The 16,149-nt window shown below is 43.5% G+C and overlaps 2 protein-coding genes across 2 annotated transcripts; both read left to right on the forward strand.

Moving 5' to 3' along the window:
* LOC109821212 lies at positions 12,430–13,020 on the forward strand. Its single transcript, XM_020387397.1, has one exon. It carries the CDS (start codon positions 12,430–12,432, stop codon positions 13,018–13,020), a length of 591 nt encoding a protein of 196 aa, XP_020242986.1.
* On the forward strand, positions 14,199–16,147 carry LOC109821213 (ATP-dependent DNA helicase pif1-like). The gene is made up of 2 exons (XM_020387398.1): positions 14,199–14,990; positions 15,824–16,147. Exons 1-2 carry the CDS (start codon positions 14,199–14,201, stop codon positions 16,145–16,147), a joined length of 1,116 nt encoding a protein of 371 aa, XP_020242987.1.

Consider the following 16,149-nt stretch of genomic DNA (forward strand, 5'->3'; position numbering starts at 1 on the left):
AGTTTATCCTGAATCCTAAGCAGGGATAAGTCTGCGCCTAACACGCGCTGCCGGTTTAGTCTTTCTCCGTAAAAAAAACACCAGAGTTCGATTCTGGGGTATTCTATCCTAAAACCTAAGCAAGGATAAGTCTGCGCTTAACCCGCACTGCTGGTTAGTTCTTAACCGTTAAAAAGAACACACGTCCACATATTCAACATTGTGGCAGGTTGTTATTAATAACACCAAAATCCATGCCTTACACGCATGGGGAATTTCATCCTGAATCCTAAGAAAGGATATGCCGATGCCTAACACGCGTCGCCGGTTTAGTCTTTTTCCGTAGAAAAAGACACCAGAGTTCGATTCTGGGGTATTTTATCCCTAAACCTAAGTAGAGATAAGTCAGCGTCTAATACACGTTGCCGGGTAGCCTATTCCCGTAATAATGGCGAAGCCTATGTATTCGACATCATAGCATAAAGTCTCGGAGAATTCACTCTCTTAGCACAACGTTACATGCGGAACGGATTTAGACAATCCATATGCTAGCCCGACTCAAACGGTAGTCGGTAAAGGCTTATCAAACCCGTTGAAGGCTGGGGGTTGGCTAAAAATCCTAAAGTCAACACCTAACACGTGTCGCCGGGTAGCCTATTCCCGTAACAAATGGTAAAGCCTATGTATTCAACATCATAGCACAAAGTCTCAGAGAATTCACTCTCTTAGCACAACGTTACATGCGGAACGGATTTAGACAATCCGCATGCTAGCCCGACTCAAACGGTAGTCGGTAAAGTCTTATCAAACCCGTTGAAGGCTGAGGGTTTGCCAAAAATCCTATGAGTATTATGGTCAATCATTCCAAACAGAGTGAGGAATCATAATAAAGATAAAGATGAAACCAGTTCCACTAAGAGAATCAAAAGTCAAAGTATTCAGCAAATGAAATCATACATCAAGCCCATGGCTAAAAATCTGCTGACTAAACTTAGACAGCTTCTCATCATAAGCTTGCCTAAGCTCATCCTGCAACTCAGCTCTGATGGACTCTTCAGTGGAGGCTAAAGTCTTCACAGCAATCTCCTCCGTCTCAACCAGCTTCTGCTTCAGGGATTTCAGCTCATCAGATAAGGCGGTGTGGGCTTGCTGATCCTGTACCTTCGACATCTGAAGAATGCTCAAAGTCTCCTCTTCTTCACGGAGTTCTCTTCTGAGCTGGTCTATCTTGGTCTCACAAGAGGTAATAGAAAAATCAAGCTTGTCGAGTGAAGATGATCTAATAGCAAGGTTGGCCTCAACTCAGTCTACCCGATCCCGCTGCACCTGAATCTCGAGCTCAGCAAAAATCTGAGTATCGCGCCATGTCTATAAGCGAGCATCCAAATTGGCAGCAATGAATGAAGAGGCACCTGCATCTCGGAGCTCACGAAACATCTGAAGCTCGTGCTCTAGACAATCAAGGTCATCAACTATAGCCTTCGCCAGATCCGGGTATCCTGCATCCCTTATTGAATTTATTCTAGAATCAAGGAAAGGCTTAAACTGGTGAAGGAAAAGTCCGCCGTGGAAGAGTTTGCCAATCATAGCATTCATGAAGGAGAAGAAGGAGTGCACTTCTACACATATGACGATCTTCTCAGGGTCGTTGTCTGATAGCAACTCCTTCACAAGGACATGAAGCCGAGAAGAAAGCCCTACACAAAAAGGAGAAATCCGTCAAAAACTTTGATGAGAAAATAAATAACATTTCTCAGTTGCTTAATTTATACCTTCTTCCCCTTGAGTCACTGGGGGTGGTGGAGGTGTAACCGCTGTGGATGTTTCAGCTGTAGTAGTTGGTCTCACAGTTGGCTCAACAGGATCAGTCTCGACAAAAGCTTCTGTCAGACACAAAACGGAATTCTCAGATGCATCACATTATAGCTGCACTAGTCAAAAAAATGGCTAGTCCTATAATTAACTTGAGAAGAGACATGTACCTTCAGAAGGACCATCCTCGAGATTCTTAGGGAGTGTCGTTCATCGCCTTCTCTTTGTCTCGAGCTATGCGCAGACACCTATAGGCATTTTTAGACGCCTATAGAGTGTGCACAAGCAAACCTTCCTCGTCAAAATCATCAGTCGAGAAATCTGACACAAGAGAATATAAGTGCGAAAGAAGAATAAAGGGACTACGACCAATAGAAATGAGTTACCTCTTATGGGTGTGTTAGCCTCTCTATTCCCAAGATCCACGTTCGCCTCCTGCAATTTATCTAAAAGAGCAAGAAGCATAGAGACAATTAGGAAATGCACGAATTCTGAATCGTTCAACTCCTTTGTGTGCCATCTAAAGGGTACATTGTCAATGGTAGATGTACCTGGATTCGCTGAATCGGGTCCTACATTGATAGTCTCCCTAACGTCGGCAGCTTCTGCAGGCTTTTCTACCTGGTGTGGTGAGTCAGGCTCACCAGAAAATACACAATCATGAGGAGCAGGATCAGGACTCATCTCGTTATCCCCACACTCTCCTACATAGAGATGGAAAAGTATGAGTCGAAGTTCTGAATGATCAAGAGGATGATCTATAGGGTAGATGTTACCTCCGTCGCTAGCAGGATCATCACCAGACAAATCCATCTCAGATGTTCGCGAATCTGCATGCGGCTTGTGGGCTAATCTCTTCCGCCTAGCAGCGGGGACAACAATCGAAGGTCTCGCCTGGGAAAAAGGACGGAATTCTTCATCGTTGTCAGCTGCGGTCCCTGAAACATCAAACAACTGTCAAGATTAATAATTCTAGAAGACAGAAGGAAAGAATAGGTAGCTAACCTCGCTCGGAACAGTCCTCATAATCTTCAAGTTCTCCGCCTGAAGCCTCATCAGCAGAATGGAAGATCTTCTTTCCCTCTTCCTCAATCCGACGAGTCTTGCTCCGTGTCCTCTATGACCGAGCATTTTCCCAAATCACACGAGAATCAGCCTGAGAAGCTTCCTCGGCCACTAGCTCTGCAATCGGCTTCACGGGGACAATTTTATTAGCTGCTAACAACCACCTGCAGCTTAAGAAGGTGAGATTCAACTGCCGCTCAGCACTCGGGAGACTGAACTTAGCACCAGTACAGCCCGTCACGGTCCACAGCCATGCCCGGAGACCGTCCACCAAACCGCCATGAGTCCGAAGCTGCTGACGTGGATTCCCGACATAAAGCTGATCATAACCAAACTGGCGGGCAAATCGGCAGGGTAGATATGGCTCTATAAAACACTGATTCCTCACCCGGAAGGTCAGATAACCCGGCCTAATTGTAAGGACCATGAATTTTTAATACTAATTAAAATAATTTTCTGATATTAAAATATTTAATTATTATATTTTAAAAGAGTATTTGTATTTTCTCGATTTTCTATAATTTTCTATGATTTAAAAATCTGATTATATATTTATTTAAATGATTTTGATATTTATAAATTTATTTTATGCGGCAAAAATTTCTCGAATTAATTTGTTGTGTTATCGGTACTATTACGTATTATTTTAAATAATATATTGTGTTATTAATATTATTAAGGACCACACATTTCTTTAACCAGATAGCGAGGTAACCGGCAAGAAGGGTCATCGGCCGAATCAGCGCGGTCGCATGCCATAGGAATGATTTAAACTTGGTCCCTGCAGGGAAGCCGCTCTCGGGACTGCTAATGGTATAGGAATGAGCGTCAATCTTCTTCAGTAGACTATTAACCCCTGAAGGAGTGAGTGGTGCTAGCTCACAAATAGCCTCGCCAGAATTGCTCTCTAAATTCCTGAACAGATAACACGCAAACTGCTTCAGGCTCACATGTGACTTAGTCCTCTTCGCTAAAGGCTCAGACTGCGCCAAAGCAATATGGCAGTGACATGTAAGATCCCATAAAGTCTCATAGCGGTCGGGCATGCGGTCCTTCAGCTGACTCAACTCATGGTTGGAGGGAAAGTACTCCTGATATAGCATCTGACCCATGGGCAAACCAGAAATCCTGTGCATCTCATGGAGAGCCAAGCCCAACTCCCCGTGCCTGGTCAGAAAAGTGTTCGAATCCGGGTTATAGAGCTCGTACAAAGCGAAGAAATGTTTAGTGCTGATGGTGGAACGAATAGCTGCATATAGACCACAAGCGTGCAACTCCTCGCTCCATCGGCTTAAGACGTATTTCGTCATACGAGTCCACCAAAGCTTGTCTAAAGAATGGACTCAGCCATAAAATCTATGACGCGTCGCAGGCATCTCCCGTCCTAAGTCAGCGAGGTGATTCTTCAAAGTAGAAGCAGAAGCAAGAAATTCATTACGTGGCGGTGCATCCAGCCCCAATACTCCAGGACGCAATCCAACGATATGACTCCTGCTCGAACCAGGAGCTGCCTGATGAGTGATATAGCCACAGTGAACGCTCTCATGCTCCTCTGTCAAGCGCCACGACATCTCCCGTGTCACGGCCTGACGCCTGAGCTCAGTCAATGAGCGGTGTCGGGGAATCTTGGGCAAATATAGAAAACCACCATCATCTTTATGAAGCCACTGCTCTGCGTCAATAAATACTGCATCAGGATCTCTGACAGAGTCGCCAAATAAAAAGTCAGTCTTCCTGAGAGGCTGAACAGAGCTGGTATCCTTCACGAAAGGCGCATCCGTAATCAACTGTCGAAGAGCTCGATGTCCACCTTCCTTCACCACTTGGGCAACCTCTGTCGACGTGCCCAGAGCAAACTGAAGGGTAAGCGGAATAGGTGAAAAATCATCGGAGGTTGAATAATACTCGTCACGACGTCCGTCCACTGCATGAGATGAGAACGCTCTAGAGGGATATTCCACTGAAAACAAGCAATTAAGTGTTTGTTAGTCTCAGTTATAAAAGGAAGTTGAACTCATCCACTACTTTATAAAGGGTGAGACGATTTGGCCACATTGTGCATTCATAAGATAGGGTATATCAACAATATATCTCTGCCTTATAACGCACAATGCAGCTTCAAAACGCCCCTTTATTTATTTTGAGATATGGTTTTGACCAAGCAAAACCTATCTTTAAAGCGTCGATCCTCACCAAGGAGAATCAAGGCTCTTCCCGATTGCCTCACCAAGGAGAACAAAATGGGGGAAAATGATTAATTTGCAAATTTTGAAAATACACCAGAAAAGAGCTCACCAGCATACGAGGGAAGCACGCCATCAGCCGACGCAGTAGGGGATCGACCTCTCGGGATATGCGATATGATGATCTGCAAAATAAATCAGAGGATCAGATACAAAAAAAATTTAGTTAGGGTGACAAACTCTAACCCTAAATTTTATCCCCTCTTTTTTATAATTAAACCCCTAAGATCTCCAAATTTTACCCCCTGAAAGATGAGCTCGAGGCGCCAAATCACAAACCCTAACCCTCATGCAATCCCACAAATTCATGTACTAAATTAAACATGAAATATGCCAAAATTATAGAGGATTTACCTGAGGAAAAGCTCGAGGATCCAACAAAAGTCAGATCTTAAAAGAAGCTCGAACCACGTGCTCGAGGGGCCTGAGAGAAATTCTATATATGGAAATTTTAAGGGATTTTTCAGTCTAAGATCAAGAGGAAAGGTAGATCTAAGACAAATTTGAGGGTTTGAAGGAGAAAAGAGGCACGAGGGAAAAGAAAATTTCAAAAAAAGGGCCTCTCGCATGAAGTACAGTGGCCCGTGAAGTACAGTGGCCGGTCATGAGATGTGCTCTTGATGAGCATATCCTCAGGGGTAAAAGTGATGCACGGGACCCGTCTCTCAGAGACTTGGCAGCAAGTTGCACATCCTTGTTCTACCTCTGTTTCCTTCGAGAAATGGGTATAGAACGCCTCTGAGTCGGCCAGCGCCTCTTGGAGGGCCTCTCGCGTGGACCTAGACAACCGGAGGAGGTCGTACATAGTGATTCGCGCGGGGATGCTCTTCAGTTACGCGAGCACGTTGAACCAGAAAGGCTGGCGGCTCGTGCTTGGTTTGTTTGGGTTAGGAGGGGTTGCTGCGACTGGACTCGCGGGAGGTCCTGCCGGGTTCTCCGCCCTCGCGGGATATTCTTTCGCGAATTCTTTCCCCGCCCTTGTGGCGAAGACGTTGGTGTCTTCTTCAGAGTCGGTCAGGGCAGTCATCGCCGCGTCATCTCTACCTAGGATGGCGGAGACAACGTTGCAGTGCTTCCTCTTAGCCTCCTTGGAAGGCTGTGCAGTCCACTGCTCGTCATGGAGGAGGTCTGGATGGACCCACATCACCTGCCCATCTGGCAGAGTTTGTGGGACCAAACCCTTTTCCCGCTGGTTGTGAGGATCGTCGTTAGTGATTTTCAAGACCGTTTTGGGGATAGGGATTACCCCCGCTGGAGCTTGAACCTCCGGGAGATCTGTCCCGAAGCTTAAAGTGATCATGTTCGTAGTCACTTACTTCTGGACTTTCTCTTTCTTTAAAACCCCCGCGTCGTAGAGGGCCTGGAGCTTGTCTTTGAGGACGTAGCACTTGGTTGTGTGATGGCCAAGGAATCTGTGATATGCACAGTAACTTGGTTTACCGGTTTTGTCCGCCTCCTCAGGCTTGGCGGCTTCTGGCAACTTAATCCGCCCACTCTTGAGCAGAGTGTCGAAGGTCGCCACCACCTGGTCTTCTTTGAAATCATATTGCCGCTGGGGGCGTGGTTCTTCGGCGTCGGGGCGGTGTCGACTGCCATGATCTCTTTTCCCCTCGACCGAGGAGGATTCTTTGGCGCAGCTGGCTCGGCTGCTCCCTTTTTGGACTGCGGCTCTTCGGCCTCCAGCCTCTTGATCATGTTTTCGACTTGCTCGCCTTGGCGAACAAGCTTCTTCTAAGTTCGGGTCTCTACTGCCCCTATTTTGGACAGGATATGGATCGACAGATTGTTGCGACACATCTCAATCAGCGTCGCCTCGGAAACTTGGTCCCGACAGTGGACTGATCGTTCCGAAATCTCTTCACGGAAGTCCGTTGACGCGACTCCGCTTCCGTTGTTTTCTCGCACGAAAGTGGCCATCGTGACACTTCGCGTGTCGTCGGTCGAAGAAGCAAGGCGCAGGAAGAGCTTTTCAACGTCGGCCGCCACATCCCTTGATGGCTCCAGTTTGCGGAACCATTCAAAGGCCACCCCCTTGAGGGTACCTATGAATAGTCGAGTGAGAATGACGTCATTCCCTGTAAGGAACCCAGACTGCGCCATGAAGTAGTAGATGTGCTGCGAGGGCGATCCCTTGCCATCAAACTGTACCAGGCTGATTGGCTTGAACTTTGCTGGGTATGGGACTGTGTCCCATTCGATAGGGTAGGGACGTACCACCCCCAGCTTGTTCATGTTTTGCTGGAGTTTCAGCGTGTTGAGCTGGCCCTGGAACTCGTCGAATCTTTTGTCACGGGTGCTATCCCCAGTGTGTGACGTTCCTATCGACGTTTTGGAGGAGTAATCGGAATGCTGATTATCCTCCATCTCAGTCGTTGGATGGTGAGGAGGTACCCACTCCTTGTCCCTAGTTTGCCGGGGTAAGGGACGTTGGGTCCTTTTCTTCTTCTTCTTCTTGTTCAGCAGTTGCTCCATCATCTCTCTTAGAGAGTCGATGGTCGCCTGCTGTTCCTCCAGCTTTTGAGCCATTGTCTGCTCTGTGTTGAGTTCGGTCATGTGTACTCTCGCCTGCGCGTCTTGGCTTGAGCACGAGGTCTGAGATGTGGCCGCCGCCGAATGAACCTCGTCTTCGCCGCAAGAGGGAGGTACCAGGGTGGAGTAATCGAACCCAATACTTGCCCCCCTACGACTACGCGTTCGCTAGAATATGCCGTCTTGACGACGTCGAGCGAACCGAGTGTTAGGTCTCAGGACGGAGTCCGAGTCTGGCGAGTCGGAGAGTACCGCCTTCCCCTTATCCGTCATGTTAACTGTGGCGTATGAGAGCTCTAGGTCGTCGGCAGCGCGTCTTTTTTGGTGACGACGCCTTTGACGGGAGGGCCTTGGTCGAGAAGACTGTTGAGACAGTCTCTCGAACACAGAAGGTTTCGCCGTTCCGACGCATTGGCAGTCGGCGAGGACCGTGTGGATGAGTCTTTCACAGTGGCATTGAGGATTCGCCTCCTATATAGTGCGTTTGTGAGTTAAGTATTCCCTGAGGTCTTCCGTGGGCGGTTGGTGACAACCCCTAGCCTCAGAAGAGTCGCTCGGGTGAGTGAACGAGAGATTTTTGGACGTGTTCTCCGGTGCACGCTGGGCGGAGTGCCTTAGGCGGTCTCGCCTTGACTGGCGAGTCTTCGTGTTCGGGCGAACCCCAGCGCGTAGGCGGGTTTCAACCCTTCGTTTGGACGAGCGGGTTTGCAAGGTGTCGCCTATTTCCTTGCCTTTACGTTTATCCGCCAAATGGTTATGGCGAGGCTCGCCAGCCTTCGAGGATTCGCCTACTTGGATAGGCTCGTTCGCTCGGTGTGGTTTATTCGCATCAGGGATGTGACCTGAGAAGCAAAGTCCTCCTGATCGGGTGGCTCTGCCGTCCTCGGTCGGCGCTCCTGATTTGGAGGGCCTTCCGACGTCGGGCAGTTTGCCTTCTCGTCTAGCGTTTCTCGAGCCTGTATGATGGTTCCGGCCATTGTGAGAAACAGAGGTTTGGACCTCCTTTCTGACGAGCGTTTGCCGTCGCTGTTGGCTAGCTCTCCCGGCGAGGGGAGCGTCACCGCAGGCTGCGGCAGTGCAGTTTGTGCCGGAGTGAACCGGCGTTTCCTCCGAGGCAGGTGTCTGTGTGGACCGCTTGGCGATCCATTTGGCAGACCCTTGCCTCTTGCGCTCGATTTCTGGCTTGGCCTTGATCGATTACAAGGGAGTGGGCTCCTCCGACGAGACTCGGGTGGAACCTTTAGGCGCGGAAGCTTTGACCGTCTGAGGTTGGCTTCGGTGCACGACTCTGTGGCGTTTGCGGGACGCATCGCCACCAGAGGATGAGGAAGACAAGTACTCTTCGTACTTGGCCTGGTCGAACTCAATCTCCAGGGACTCTACAGTCGTCCCGACAGCAACTTCATCAAATTAAGCCTTCGATGAAACAGCTTCTCCCACTGTGGTCGCCATCTTCTGTATGGTGTAAATTTGATTTCCCGGAAACAGGGAGTTTTCGTTTGTATTAATAAGAAAGCTTATTACAAACTAATAATGAAATGGTTATAACAGAAGCAGAGGGAATGCCCTCTTTGTTTTGTGTGGGGACTTTAGGTGGCTATAGGACGCTTCGCTCGATGCTCGTGTCGAGTCTGCTTCCCTTGGACCGTTCGATCGAGGTTGCTGGAGAGCTTCAGTTCGCAGTAGAAGCTCGAATCGATGGAGTTCGGGTCTGCTTAGTTCGCCGGCGATCGGAGCTCATAACTAGGCAGTGGTGCTGTAATGCAAGGATCTGCTAACAGCTTGGTCTCAACTACTTTTCTCCAAGTTTTGCGACCTCCCCTCCAGTATGCTGGAAGGGGATTTTAAATGGAAGAAGGACCGCTTGACTACTCCTTGAATCATGGGATGTGACTATACGTTATTCAGATACGTCCTGCTGTTCAATCGTACCGCCAGCGGTCATTCGAAGAGCTGTGCTCTGCATCACGTTTCGTAAGAGTGGGAAAACCCCTCCTCGTATGCGTGACAACGGCTGTCAGATGCTTGCGTGGATCTGACCAACCACCGAGCGCCGGCGGCTCTCGTCCTCTTGCTTGGACTTTGACACCTGTCTGCTCACTCGTACTGTAGGCAGCTTGTTCGGCGGGCCTGGAGTGCCGTGCCTTCTCTCTTCAGGTCAGGAGAGGCGGGAAAGCGTGTTCCTGGTACTCGAGTGGGTTTGGACAGTTCGCCGAACGCCGGCAGATTCGTCTCCCGACTCAGATAGCCGATGTGAGTCGCATTTATGACTGTTTAGGTCGACTCGACACCTGTCCAGTCCTTCATACTGTGCGTGCTGTGAGCGGCCGCTTGGCGGTCTTGGGGTACTGTGCCCTCTCTCTTTGGGTCGAGAGAGGAGGGAGAGGCCCATCTCAGCACGTGGGGTAGCGGATTGAGGTTTGCAGGCGGATTTGACTTTGGACTCGGGCAGGCGAGTTGCGTGAAAGACGAATTTCCGCTATTCCGATTGATCTCAACTCGTGCAGGCGAGCCGATCATTCAGGCGGATTTGGAGCCGAGCACATTTGACGACCATGTGGTTCAGGCGCTAGGGAATTGTGCAAGCGACTTCTTACAGGCGATTTTCCCGTAGGCTTACAGAGGTATTTTTTACCGTCTACACTTTCTTTTCTAGAAGCGATGTGAAATGTATGCAGTTATTCTTTTCTTTGAGTGCGTTCTCCTGACTTCTTTTTCTTTTCGTAGAAGCCATGTTCCTAATTTTTTTCATCCATGGCTTGAATTTTTTTTCTTGTAAATTATTCAAAATCATCATTCAAATTTTCTTTTTTTTTTAGCATGAATCTGTGTCTTTTGACAATAAGTAGAAACAACTTGTACTTAACTATCTATATTTATTTTGGCTTCCTTATAAATCAATTTTTCTTAATTATGTAACTTCTCTGTTGTAAGAGATTATAGGATACATCCCACCACTGATCTATCAAAATGCAGGTTTGCTATTATTAGAAGTCTCGTGAGTAAGTTTGCTATACTTTAGCTTTTTTTATTAGCTCTCTTATTATATTTTCCTATATAAATTATGTGATCATATATACATCTTTAATTATGTGATTATATATACATCTTTTTAAGGTTAATGTGTTTTGTGATGTCTTAACTATTACACATGCGTGTAGTTTGCTTGTCATATACTAGATACATGTTTGTTTTGCTAGATACATGTTTGTTTGCCATTATTCTTTTTTCATGCTCTATACCACCTTACATCTCTTATTTCATGTGTATGTATATTCATTGACTTGCATCATATATAATGAATATGTGTTGATTATGTTTTGCTATTGGTGACTCACAAATGTTATATTTTTAGCAAGCATAGTTGACCTCACTCACAATCTCAAATTTGCTTCTTCAATTGACTGGTAGAAAATAATACATCTCCCTTCCAACTTTTTCCCTCTTTCTCGTTGTGTAGTTTTCCTTTAGTCATGATACGTCAATGTAAACTACAGAAGTCTCATGTACTTGTTACGCCTGAAGAGAAGAAGATCCGGAGGCAAGAGCAATTACATAAACACTACCAAGACAAAGTTAGGAAACAAATACAAGAAACAACAAGTGACCAAAATTCTGACATAAATTTAGTTGATCATATTCTCTCGGAATATCTCTCTGTAAATAGTTATCCCGTTGAATGTGATGCAATAGGGATTGTTCATGAAAATCAAGAACATATTACAATGAAAGAATCAATTGAACAATCAATAAAAAAATATTACGAGCCAACAGAAATTGTGGGCAATAGTGGCATTCATATCACAAGTGACTAGCACATGCCCCAATTTTATCTCTGCCAGAAATAGTTCAAGAGAAAAAATTAGGCTCTTGCCTTCCAAAGGCATTTTCTTTAGCAAATCATAATGATGCAGATTCATCATCTAATGATGATGAGTCACCGATGAACATATGGTCGCAACATTGGATGGATAAACAAAAAAGTTCAGGTAAGTGACTATAGAGACTATTTCAAATCCTATATTGCATTGCACTTTTACGCAATTGTTTAGAGGTATTGGCTTATGCTCTTCATTGTTCTCTTTGTTTCTTTATTCTATATCATCACAGCAAAGGCTAAAAGGCCACCTTTTGCTCTGGATCCTCCATCTAAAGTTTGTAGCAAATGCAATACAATTGTTTGGAAAGAGGAGAAAGTAAAGGGGAAGAAAAAACTTGAGTCATACTATACAACCTGTTGCAAAAATGGAAAGATTATTCTACCCCATTTTCGTAGGGCACCAAAAAGACTTCGTAGACTTTTGAACCCAAGGAACCTTGATGCACACAGTAGAAGATTTCGTGAACAAATACGTTCATTTAATTCAATGTTCTATATGACTTCACATGGAGCGAAGATTGACTATAATGTTATGCGTGGTAAAGGACCTTACACATTTAGAATGCATGGCCAAAACTATCATGCGATTGGATCCTTACTACCTGAACCACCTAATAAACCTAGGTATGCTCAGTTGTATATATATGATACAGCAAATGAGATTGAAAATAGATATCGATCTTTAAATCGAACTAGCCTTCCAAGTGAGGCAATGGAAATCATGGACAAAGAGATCATAGTTGCATGCGAATCAGACTGTTGAGGTTCATTGCTAATCAGACTGTTGAGGAAACCATTCTGTAAGCATTGTCTTAAGACATCTTAAGACGAAAATTGATGCAAATGGTTGTCCCATACAGTCCATTTCTTCTACTTAGGATTCAATCGCACATTAATATTGAGGTTTGTACACATGCGAAAATGATTAAGTACTTATTTAAGTATGTGCATAAAGGGCCGGACTTAGCAACTAGAATTATGAATAATAAACTTGCACATGATAAAGATGAGATTCATCAATATCTTGATGCTCGCTATATTAGTGCTGCCGAGGCTGCATGGAGATTATTTGATTATAATCTCCATCGACGTTATCCACCTGTAGAGAGACTTCGTTATCATTTGCCATATGAACAAGAAATCTACTTTCATGACAATAGATGCATTGAGAATGTTGTACAATCAGAAAGATGTCTTAAGACAATGCTTACAGAATGGTTCATTGCTAATCAGACTTTTGAAAATGCAAAAGATCTGTTGTATACTGAATTCCCACAAAAGTTTATTTGGAATAGGCAACTACTTGCATGGCTCCCGCGAAAGAAGTCATTTGCTATTGGGAGACTACCCTTTGCTCAACCTGTTAGTGGTGAAAGATATTATTTGCGCATGTTGTTAAATATTGTTAGGGGAGCAACAAGCTATGAATTTTTAAGGACAGTTGATAATGTTCTCCACCCAACATTTAAATCTGCTTGTCTTGCAATGGGCTTGCTTGAAGATGATAAATAGTAGGATTTATGTTTAGCAGAGGCTTCTCGTTTTAGTGGTGTAGTTGGGCTTCGGTGGTTTTTCACAATAATACTCATGTTTTGTGATGTAACTCATCCAGAGAAACTATGGGAATCACATTGGAGATTATTATTAGAAGATTATGAATACATGCTAACAAAGAGAAATCCTAGGAAAGTTGTAACTCTCACTGAAGACCAGTTGAAAAATAAAGCTCTCATTGAGATACAACAAACATTGGTTCATAATGGCCAGTCACTGGTAAATTACCCAACAATGCCATTCCCAGCATATAATTCAGATCTAGGCATAAGTAATCAATTGATCTTTAATGAGCTGGACTATGATACTGCTCTTTTGACAATTGAGTTAGCTAAGCTAGAAAAAAAACCTTAACGATGATCAACACACGGCATATGTTTCCATCTTGAACTCATGCTCAGAAAAACTTGGAAAAAAACCTTAACGATGATCAACACACGGCATATGTTTCCATCTTGAACTCATGCTCAGAAAAACTTGGTAAACTTTTCTTTATCTATGGAGGTGGAGGAACTGGAAAAACCTATTTATGGAGAACTTTGGTTACAAAACTACGAAGTGAGAAAAAAATTGTATTGGTTGTAGCTTCTTCCGGTATTGCATCCTTGCTTCTACCAGGGGGCGAACTGCACACTCCAAATTTAAAATTCCCATCAAAATCACTGAGCTATCAACTTGCACAATAAAAAAGCAATCACATTTGGCTCAGCTTATACATTCCACTGACTTGATTATTTGGGATGAAGCTCCAATGACAACAAAATATGCATTTGATGCAGTCGATAGAAGTTTTAGAGACATTATGCAAATTGATTCTAATCCAAATGCTACCAAAGCCTTTGGGAATAAAACCGTTGTCTTAGGTGGCGACTTCAGACAAATTCTACCAGTTGTTCCTAGAGGAGGGAGAGAGCATATCATTGATGCTTCAATACATAGATCTTCGCTTTGGAAACATTGTCATTTGCTTCTTTTGACAAAGAACATGCGCTTAGAGAATGCAAAATCTGATGCCCATTTATTCCATGAAACTAAAAGATTTTGTAGAATGAGTATTATCTATTGGTGATGGGACAATTGATGGTATTCACCTAGAAAATCAGTCAGACTCAACATGGGTACAGATTCCAAATGATATGTTAGTAGATACCAAGCTTGGAACAAAGGGTCTTATAGATGCAACTTATCCATCATTGGTCCTAAATTATGCTATTGCTAATTACTTACAAGATAAGGCAATACTTGCCCCAACTAATGAACAAGTTAATACAATAAATGATGAAATTCTTGAACTAATCCCAGGTAAGGTAAAGACTTACTTGAGTTCAAATGCCAAGCTAACTGGCGATGAAAAGCAAAAGAAGAAAGAACTTTTCTATACTACTGAATTTTTGAATTCTCTTAAGACTTCTGCACTACCAAATCATTGTTTGAAATTAAAGGTCAATGTACCAATTATACTGCTACGAAATATAAATCAGAGAGTAGGCCTCTGCAATGGAACTCGTCTTATCATAACAAAGCTTGGTCAGAAGGTTTTAAAAGCGGAAATCATTATCGGGTCTAATATTGGGAAAGTAGTTACCATACCTAGAATCAAAATGTTCTCTGATAAAGGAGAGCTACCATTTATTATGCGCAGGACACAATTTCCAATTAAATTAGCATTTGCCATGACAATAAACAAAAGCCAAGGACAAACTCTTAGTAAAATTGGCATATGTCTACAAACACCAGTTTTCTCACATGGCCAGCTCTATGTTGATGTTTTGAGAGCAACTTCAAGGCAATCCTTAAAATTCTTATTGGGTGAGCAAACTGATATGCCACTGAATTATACACAAAATATTGTGTATAAAGACGTCCTTCAAGAAGTTATGGAACAAATTGTTGCATCTAATCCAATCAATGAAGAAACATGCTCAAAGGTATGTATCATAAAAAAAGTACAACTTTGAGCTAATAAATAATGTCATCAACTCATGTCATGCTTTATATTCTATTCAATACTAATTCAACAACTTTTCCATTATAATTCATCAACATTAAAATGTTGTATGCTTTACTTCAACTTTTTGTATGAACAACAATCTAATGAACTGTGCTTATTCCTTTCTTATGTGTATTATGCTTGAACCTACAAATCTGTCTTATAATCATCACTTTCATTAGATTTTGTCATAAGCTTATTATTATTAGTACAGTTCTAACATTTTCAACACTTCCATACTTTGACTAACCGTGCTTCAGTGATATGCTTGGGTTTATATTGTTATATTGAAACATGTACTAAATGTATAAGCTTTTTTTTTGCTTCATTAGTCTACTAAGTCAATATCTTTGCTTCAAAATGAAAATTTTGTTGACACCACATCTGCAAAGTGCAAGAATGAAAACAAGATGCTATATCCGCTTTAACTTCTCTCTACTAATTTGTAACATCATTATACAGGTTATGTCTTCATCTAAAGAGCGCAAACCCACATGTAAGGACACAAATGAAGTCATTGGAAGCTCCCGAACACAAAAAGCCAAGTTTAAACGATTAAGTAAAGTGGATCCTGATTCTATTTCTTTGGCTCAATTACTACCAAGCAGGGAAAAAAATTGAAGCAAAGAACATCACAAAAGGTTCTGATCAATCCTGATTTAACATCAACTATAAAACATATCCCAAAGCCTATGACACCACTCGAAACTAACACCGGTACTTTATATACTCATTTTCATATTGATTGCTTTTCAAACTATTACATAACAGTACATTTACCTTACTATTTACATGATTATAGCAGCAACAGCTGTTGACCATTTTACCCTAACAACTGAACAAGTGACAAAGCATAAGGAAAGAGCAAACAAGAGAAAGGTAGAGCAAGAACCAAAAAAGATTTCCAAGCGCAACGTTAAAAAGAGGTTAGAATATGAGCCAATAGCGAGAAAGCAAAACAACAAGTCATTGCATGAAAAAGAAAGACAATCACTTGCTAAAGACAAAGAGATTATATGCAATAGTATTTTTGAGGGCATGGATAGCACTGTTGAGGAGTATAATGTCAATCTGCAAAGAGATTATATGCAATAGTA

The sequence above is a fragment of the Asparagus officinalis genome, chromosome 8, assembly GCF_001876935.1.
Source record: "Asparagus officinalis chromosome 8, Aspof.V1, whole genome shotgun sequence".
In the NCBI taxonomy this organism is placed as follows: domain Eukaryota; kingdom Viridiplantae; phylum Streptophyta; class Magnoliopsida; order Asparagales; family Asparagaceae; genus Asparagus; species Asparagus officinalis.